The sequence below is a fragment of the Rhinopithecus bieti genome, unplaced genomic scaffold (assembly GCF_001698545.2).
Source record: "Rhinopithecus bieti isolate Rb0 unplaced genomic scaffold, ASM169854v2 scaffold_1017, whole genome shotgun sequence".
In the NCBI taxonomy this organism is placed as follows: domain Eukaryota; kingdom Metazoa; phylum Chordata; class Mammalia; order Primates; family Cercopithecidae; genus Rhinopithecus; species Rhinopithecus bieti.
This window is the reverse complement of record NW_016803657.1, coordinates 2,797,685-2,806,229: the sequence shown is the minus strand read 5'-3', so window position 1 is coordinate 2,806,229 and position 8,545 is coordinate 2,797,685. Positions and strand designations below refer to the sequence as shown.

The following is an 8,545-nucleotide window of genomic DNA, read 5'->3' as shown; positions in this document are numbered from 1 at the left end:
CCTCCCACCTCGGCCTCCCAAAGTGCCCGGATTACAGGCGTGAGCCACCGTGCTCGGTCCGCTAATTTTTTATTTCTGCAGAGATGGGATCTCGCTATCTTGCCCAGGCTGTTCTCCACGTCCTGGGCCCACGCCCTCCTCCTGCCCAGCCGGGAGGGGGTCTTCCCCCGACGAAGCCCCTTACGGACAGGGCGTTCTGTGCAGAGACCGCAACCTTGGGCAGAGTCAACCCCACGCGGCCACATAACCGTCCAGGAGGCCGGGGGCAGCGCGGTGAAACGGCAAAGGGTTACACTCGGGGATCTAGGTGCTGGGGACACTGACATTTTCGGTATTATTCTTGAAGCTTTTCCTTAACTTTGAAATGACCTAAAAACACGTTGTTTTGAGATGGAGGCCTCCTGGGACCCGCAGGATGCGCGCCCGTGGGCGGGTGCGCCCGGCGGGAGGCCCTGATGGGTCGCTACGCCTCCTCCCTCAGGCCGGCCTAGCGCTCCTGCCCCGGACCCCTGCCGCAGCCCTAACAGCTTACCCGCGCCTCGCCCGCCCGACTGCGCCTGCGCGGAGCCGCCTCACTGTGACTCAGCAAGGGCGCCGCCTGCGGGAAGCGACCAGACGCTTCGAGAAGGGAAGCGGAAGGGCGAGGAGTGGGCGGGCCTGCGCGGCGCGGCGGGGTGGGATTGGCCGGATGGCTGGTGACGTCTTCGAGGCGCGCCGACGCCACTGGGCCGCGGCCTGGCGGGATTGGCCGGTCTCCGGGTGACGTCGTTGGGGCGCGCCCGGAAACCCAAAGGCCGAGACGGCTCTCAGATCCGGCGCCTGCAGATAAATGGCCGTAGGCCGCTGGCGGCGCGATGTCGCGTTTAGCTGTGGGCGTAGGTGTGCGTCCGACAGTGTGTCGGTCCCAGTGTCGAGGTTCTTTCTGCGTCGCTACCCGGAGCCGACTACGAAGGAGGACACCTGCGTTTCTGTCTCCTCCATCTGTTTCTCACCGCAGCTGCCTGGGTCCCGCACGAGAGCCAGGTACGGGGCCGGGATTACGCTGTCCCCTGGGGCCAGGGTCTGCCGGGGGTCGGGCCTGCCAGGGAGGTCCGGCTGCTCGGGGGTTCGGCCTGTCTGCTGAGAGTCCGGCTGTTAGCTGGGGCCCGGGCTTACTGGGGGTCTGGCGGTTGGGGCTCCGGCCTGTCTGCTGGGGTCTGGCCTTTCTGCTGGGCCGGGCCTGCTGAGTCTGGCGGTGGGGCCGGCCTGTTCTACTGGGGGTCTGGCTGTCTGCTGGGGGCCGGGCTCTGCCGGGTGTCTGGCGCTTGGGGGTCCGGCCTGTCTGCTGGGGGTCTGGCCTGTCTGCTGGGGCCGGCCTGGGCCTGGCACTGGGGCCGTGGTACCGAGTTGGACGGGGTCGTTAAGTCGCCAGTCGAGCGACAGCCACGTAGATGTGTCTGTTTTCTTGCTGCATGCCCCGCCCGCCAGGGTAGGGTTTTGGCTTCTTCGGACGGCTGTTGTGCGTCCAGAACAAAATCATTTGGGGATTCACGTCAAACTGTTGTGAATTCCTTGAACGAAACAATTTCGGAACGCTTGCTGTGTGTCGGGCACGGGGAGCTAGTAGTAAAGCAACTGATCCGTAGTTGGAAACTGTGGGCGAATATGGGCAGGGAAAGAACTAATGCGCACCTTGAGTAGCGGGTGTGTAACTTAGAGGGAACTGGGGAGGCTTGGAGTGGCTTTAAACCGAGGCGGGGAGGGGATGAGTAGACGTTTGCTGTGGGGGAGAGTGTTCCAGTCACAGGGGACAGCCTAGGAGGCTTCCAGGAGGGTGGAGAGAGCTGATGGGAAGGTCAGCAAAAGGCCCCGGGAGGGCTAGTGGGTACTAGATCATGGAGGGGACCTCGTGAACCCCTGGATTCTCTCTCGAGTGCAGTCCTCTCTCGAGTGCAGCAGTTTCACCAGCTGTCTGCCTGTTTTCCATGGTGACTTAACAGCTTGCGCTTCTCCCTGATCGACTCCAGGTTGATGGCATCGAGGAATAAGTTCATAGACTCAGTGCTTAAGGGAGTTGAAGAGAGAGGCGAGGGACAGAGTTAAATCTCCTCTGGATAATGGAGTCAGCTAACATGATTTAGCACCTAGTAACAGAGTTTTGTTTATGTCAACAAGTGTATTCCATGGATAAAATTGTGACTTAAAATTCACCAGAATCGTAATCATCCCTGGCAGCTGTGTGAATTGGCTCTCGCCCCCTCAGTGCGAGTTGAAATAGAAACCCGAGTTCAAGGAGTGCTTCATAGACGAGGAATTAAAAGGGCTAGAAAGGAGTCCGTGTCCCTTAATGGGGTTGATTACGAATGGCTGACACCTGGTATTTGTGCTAAAACGCCATTGAACGCGCCCCACACAGCGCGTTTGTTGACTTTCATTAGCTATAAATTGTAAATCCTGGTGACTGAAGGGCAGTCCAGCTTTCCTCCTAACTGTTCTGATTCTCGTAGGTGATACTTACCTCTGCGCTCTGCGTTTTGAGCACTGTTCTGGTAATGGAGTTTCCTGATTTGGGGAAGCATTGTTCAGAAAAAACTTGCAAGCAGCTAGGTAAGTACTTTTAAGAGACTGAATGGAAAATGGTACTTTGTTGGGGGGAAGCTGACTGTTTTGTTAATTAGCTGATAATTGTGTCTTGGCCCTCCTGGCTTTTCAGTATTGGGAACTGCACTGGTGCAGGTTCTGCTGGACACTTAGCATCTACCACAGGCGGGGTGCAGGGGTGCAGGCTGGCAGGGCTGAGTGGATCCAGTGTGCTGCTTGAGTCCTTGCAATGCCTCATGCCATGGGGTCTCTCTCTGGAAGACAGCCTGACCCTGGGATTGTTTTCACATGTGTGGGCCTTGAGGCCCTATCCATCTTGCAAGCCTGAAGCACTCAGTGTAGGTAAACACTTTGATAGCACCATCTAGAATTATTTTGTTCCAGTCTTTAAAACACTTCCCTGTTTTTTGTGTTTTAGATTTTCTTCCAGTAAAATGTGATGCGTGTAAACAAGATTTCTGTAAAGATCATTTTACATACGCTGCACATAAGTGTCCGTTTGCATTCCAGAAGGTAATTCATTCTTTGTTCAAAAGATTCTCATCTTCACTGTCTGAAGCTGCACTGTCTTGCTGGTATGGTAGGGACTAGCCACGTGTGGCTAACTCAGTGAAAATTAAATTTTAAAATCCGGTTTCTCAATCCCACTAGCCTTGTTTCAAGTGCCTGCTGTTAGGCAGTACAGATGAACGTTTCTGCCTTCACAGGACTTTCTGTTGGATGACTCTCAGGCAACTGAGATCTTATTTTCAGGGACTCATGGAGTCACTTAGTTGTAACCTTGTGTTCCAAGCTTAAGATTTGCAAATACTTGGTTCCTGTGATCCGTTACACTATAGCTGTGTCTTCACGGGATGCAAGAGAGGTTTTAATATTTGACTCGGAAGCCAATCAGGAAGGCAGTAAATATGCTTATTTCTTTGAATAACTGTAGCCTTGACATCGTATTTTGGTGACTGCCAGAGTACACAGTGGAAACTGAAAGAGGACTCTAAGGACATGAGCTTGCCCCCCAGTCCAGAGGTTTGAGACTTCTGTTGTTGACTTTTCAGATGGTTCCCAGCCCATGTTCGCTTTGTCTCTGGTTAGGTCACAGGTCATTTTGGGGAACTCTGCCGCTTGACCCTGGTGGCGGTGGTAATGTGGGTGGCTCAGCATTCTGTGCTTTGACCAGTGTTGGCCAGGGTCTGACCGTTCAGCCATTTTTAGGTCATCATGGTGGGTGGGGAGAGTGACTCACATTCCCTGCGTTTACTAGGCACAGATGACTAAGCCAGGCTGCCCAGCGTGTCTTCCCACTGCCCCTTCCTGCCCCGGCATGGGGCGGGATCTGGCTGGAGACCGTTTACTAATACTTTATTTCTTCATTTGACCAAATGAGGGAGCACCACCACCTGTGACTCTCCCAGCTCGGGCTGCAGACGGTGTGCCCATAATTCCGTGATCATCTGTCACCCGTTTGATGTCGGTTGCCACCTCAGTTTTCTCATTGGCCTTTCCATCAACTCCTGTCCTGGCTCAGGTTTTTAGCCATGCTGGGCCTTAGCTGCTGGGCGGTCCTCCCCTCCAGAGCCCCCAGCTCAGGTTTTTAGCCTTGCTGGGCCTTCAGCTGCTGGGCGGTCCACCCCTCAGAGCCCCTGCAACCTTGGCCTGCAGCCAGTGACGGTTGTTAGTGCCTGGGAGCTCGCCCTGGGTACACGTGGCCTCATCTGGGCACAAAGAACTCTCCATGTACATAGAAGCCTCTGAGAAACTGCAGAGGGGATCAGGGGATTGAGGGGAGCTGGAGGGTCTTTGTGGTCCGTGTTTCCCTCCATCTCCTCCCTGTGGAGGCGTCTGGGCAGGCTCTGATCTCACCTGGGCGGTGCCAGCCTGAGATGGCCCCAGTTGGTTTCTGCAGTCGGCTGAAGTCCATTCTTTGAAATTTCACTAGACTCCTCAGGGCAGCTGATGCCCACATTCTAGAGATGGCTGCCGCTAATCCGTGACGACCCAAAGATGCTTTGTTGTCAGAGGGCTCGGGAGACCGGTTTTTGTACTCTGTGTTTCAGTGTGTGCCGCGCAGGAGTACCCGTTTAAAACTTCTGTGAGTTTAGGTTGTATGAGTCTCAGTGCCATCTTACCTTTGTTATTTTTAGGATATTCAGGTCCCAGTATGCCCACTCTGTAATACCCCCATCCCAGTAAAAAAGGGCCAGATACCAGACGTGGTGGTTAGCGATCACATTGACAGAGACTGTGACTCTCACCCTGGGAAGAAAGAGAAGGTAAGGACGGAGCCCACTTCAGTTCCTTCATCCAAGAAGCCTGTTTTTTCCTTGGGCAGAGTCAGTTTTCTACCTGAAAATTGGTCTCAATAGTTTATATACAAAGTAGAAAAGTTGAGACCTAAGGCTGCATTGTCCCTGTGCTAAACTGCGAGTGGCCTGAGTTTTGAGTTTTAATATGAGGGATTCCAGATCAGGTTCGTTGTTCTTGACTGGAATTTACTAGTTTTCCTCCTGAGATGGAGAATTCACATGGCTTTCTAGATCCATTCTGTTCATGTGCGTTTCGTTTTTTTTGTTTTTTTTTTTTTTTTTTTTTTTTTTTTTTTTTTTTTTTTTTGTCTTTTTTTGAGACAGAGTCTCGCTCTGTCACCCAGGCTGAAGTGCAGAGGTGCTGTCTTGGCTCACCGCAACCTCCTCCTCCTGGGTTCAAGTGATTCTCATGCCTCAGCCTCCCGAGTAGCTGGGACTACAGGTGTCTGCCACCACATCCAGCTGACTTTTGTATTTTTAGTAGAGACAGGGTTTCACTGTTGGCCAGGCTGGTCTTGGAACTCCTGACCTCATGATCTGCCTGCCTCAGGCTCCCAAAGTGCTGAGATTATAGGCGTGAGCCACCACACCCAGCTCAAGGAGCTTCTCTAGGGAGCTCGCTGCTGTCAGGCTTAATCCGTTCCTAGTCACTGGTCCTGGGTGGTGGTTACAAACTATATTACCATAAACCAAGTAAACTCTTAGTCTCAAACATAGAAAATAAAATCAGTGTTCCTTAGTCTGCCACACAAAATCCTCTGTACGGAAGCTTGCTCTGGTCCCCCCCTTTCTGGCCCTGTCTGGTTCCCCCTGCTGTGGCTGTGCCCTGGGACCCTCAGCTTTTGGAGGTCTCTTAAGCCTCTGAGACACCACAGCTCTGTCTGTACCTACTTCTCCCGCACGGCAGTTTCCCTTGCTGGGGGCTCACCTAGCACCGCCCCAAGGCCCCCACACAGGTGTGCCCTCCAGGCTGCTGCTGGCCGACTCTGCTCCTGCCCTTGTGGCGGGCATGGTCTGTTCTGCCTGCATCCCTGCATGGGTCCCTCCTGCATGGTCGCTCAGCATGGCCATGCCTGCCTGCCTTGACCGGAAGGCCACCCCCGGCTGCTAGAACCCTCCCCACTCTGCTTGCCGCCTTCCCCTTTTGGAGTTCTGTCTCCTAGGAATTTACATGGCTGCCTGCACCCTGGCACCAAAAAAAAAAAAAAAAACACTGGGTACAGGGACATGATAGATATTTTCCTTGATGGAGACAACCTCCCCTGTCCCAGAGCTCCTGGAGCCAGTGCCTCTGTGGGGCTTGCCTGTCATCCGTGCTTGGCCTCCTTCCCTCCCGCTCCCTGCTTCCTGGCTGCTGCTCTATGTTGTCCTCCCAGCAGCACCTCCGGGCCATCTTCATGGGAATCCCAGCTTCAATGCTGGCTTTTTTTTTTTTTTTTTAAAGGGACAAAGTCTTGCTCTGTTGCCCAGGCTGGAGTGCAGTGGCCTGAGGTTGCTCATTGCAACCTCTGCGTCCCGGATTCTAGCAATTCTCCTGCCTCAGCCTCCCGAGTAGTTGGAATTGGGGCACTCGCTGCTATGCCTGGCTAATTTTTTATATTTTAGTAGAGATGGGGTTTCACCATGTTGCCCAAGCTGGTCTCGAACTCCTGAGCTCAGGCAATTCAGTCCGTCTTGGCTTCCCAAAGTGCTGGGATGACAGGCATGAGCCACCGTGCCTGGCCCCATGTTCTTCTTACCTGCACTGAGACGGTCAAATGAAATTTTGCATCTGTGCTCTGTGCAGACAGGAGCCATGTCTAGTTTAAATGAATGTTCTTACTGGGGACTGTTAAAAAAATTTCTTATTAAGGCTGGTACAGTGGCTCACACATGTATTCTTAGCACTTTGGGAGGCCAAGGTGGGAGGATTACTTGAGGCTGAGTTTGAGACCAGCCTGGGCAACATGGGAAAGACCCCATGTCTACTAAAATAAACAAAATTAGCTGTATGTGGCGGTGTGCACCTGCAGTACCAGGTACTAGGGAGGCTGAAACAGGAGAATCACTTGAGCCCAGGAGGCAGAGGTTGCAGTGAGCCGAGATCGAGCCACTGCACTCCAGCCTGGGCAACAGAGCGAGACCCTGTCTCCAAAAAAAGAACGACTTGTTGAACTGACTTTGCTCTCTCAGATCTTTACGTACCGTTGCTCAAAAGAGGGCTGCAAGAAGAAAGAGATGCTGCAGATGGCATGTGCCCAGTGTCACAGCAACTTCTGTATCCAGCACAGACACCCTTTGGACCACAGCTGCAGACACGGGAGTCGCCCTACTGTCAAAGCTGGGTGAGAAGAGACTCAGCTGCGATGGCTTGGAACACCCAGTAGCATGTGTGGAAGCAGCTTGCACTCGAGTGGGAGGCGGAGCCCCGTCGAGCACCGTCCCACACTGACTGCTGACCTTGTTTGTTGAGGGAGATGGGACTATAGTAAACGTGAATGCTGAAATTGATTCTGGTGGTTCTGATTTCCCACTACTGCCGTCACTGTACTACAAACTGGGTGGCTCAAACCACAGAAATCGGTTCTTTCACAGTTCTGGGGGCTGGAAGTCCAGGCGCAGGGTGTTGGCAGTGCTGGCCCCTTCTGAGGCCTGTGGGGGAGCATCGGCTGCATCTCCCCGGCATCTCAGGGCTCACTGATGCACGACCCCCATCTCCACCTTCATCTTCACATGCCATTCTGTGTGTGTCCTGACTTACCCTTTTTGTAAGGATGCTGGTCATGTGATCCCACACTCGCGATCCCTTAAAGACTCGTGACCTCTGGAAAGACCCTGTCTCCACAGAAGGTCACACTCTGAGGTACCGAGTCTAGGGCTCCAGCGTGTCTTGTGGGGACATGATTCAACTTGTAATGCTAATATTTGTCAAATCGGGAGGCATCTGCGTCTGCTAAACTGTTGAACCTGGTGGTGTCCTGTATCTATCCCTGGGCCGGGTCGGTGGTTGGTCGCTTACCTGCAGGAAGGTGTGTGGGTTCTTGCGGTCAGCACGTGGAGGCTGAGCTGACCCACCATATCTAGGTGTTCACCCATGACAGCCTCTGAATCCAAGCCGCCGGGAGATTTCCTTGCCCTGGCTCCTGGAGGGCTGGCCCAACGACTCAGGTACTGGTTCACCCAGCTCATGTGAACGCAGTTAGGTCTGCGTGGGGTGCTGCAGCTCTTCCGTGGTGACCATGGAAAGGCTGCGTCTAACTACAGTGTGACACGATGCTCCAGTGGTGTGACTTCGTCAGGGTGGATGAAGGACACAGGACTGGGGCCCCAAGTTACAAAAGCAGCTCACTCCACAAGCTCTCAGCAGCAGCAGCAGCATCGTAGAGCTGGTTTCTGAAACACCTTTCTGCCCTCCAAGATCTTCAGACCAACACTGCTGCATCATCCAAGACAAACCTGAAGAGAGCTGTTCTTCGTTCTCTGTGGTGGGAAGTAGAGTGATTAGATCCTTCCCATCCGCGCTGCTGTGTGGGTTGTTTCTACTCAGGTAACTTCCGCACTCGGGTACCCTCGTACTTCTAATGGCAGATAGCCTGAAACCTTGAAACTTTCCCATTGAAACACATACATTAGGCTGGGCATGGTGCCTCACACCTGTAATCCCAGCACTTTGGGAGGGCAAGGTG

General features: G+C 53.6%; 1 protein-coding gene across 1 annotated transcript; it reads left to right on the top strand.

Annotated features, from left to right (window-relative positions):
• Nucleotides 1-761: 761 nt before the first annotated feature.
• Nucleotides 762-7,370, top strand: ZFAND2A (zinc finger AN1-type containing 2A). Its single transcript, XM_017894274.1, has 5 exons — nt 762-1,023; nt 2,487-2,586; nt 2,999-3,093; nt 4,719-4,847; nt 7,053-7,370. The coding sequence occupies exons 2-5, from the start codon at nt 2,532-2,534 to the stop codon at nt 7,206-7,208; spliced, it is 435 nt and encodes a 144-aa protein (XP_017749763.1). The 5' UTR covers nt 762-1,023; nt 2,487-2,531; the 3' UTR covers nt 7,209-7,370.
• Nucleotides 7,371-8,545: the final 1,175 nt, after the last annotated feature.

Excerpts from the sequence above, each read along its gene's own strand:
- ZFAND2A (XM_017894274.1), top strand. The coding sequence starts at position 2,532 with ATGGAGTTTCCTGATTTGGGGAAGCATTGTTCAGAAAAAACTTGCAAG. Across the intron at positions 2,587-2,998 it reads AAAAACTTGCAAGCAGCTAG|ATTTTCTTCCAGTAAAATGT; the intron begins GTAAGTACTTTT and ends TTTGTGTTTTAG. Across the intron at positions 4,848-7,052 it reads ACCCTGGGAAGAAAGAGAAG|ATCTTTACGTACCGTTGCTC; the intron begins GTAAGGACGGAG and ends TTGCTCTCTCAG.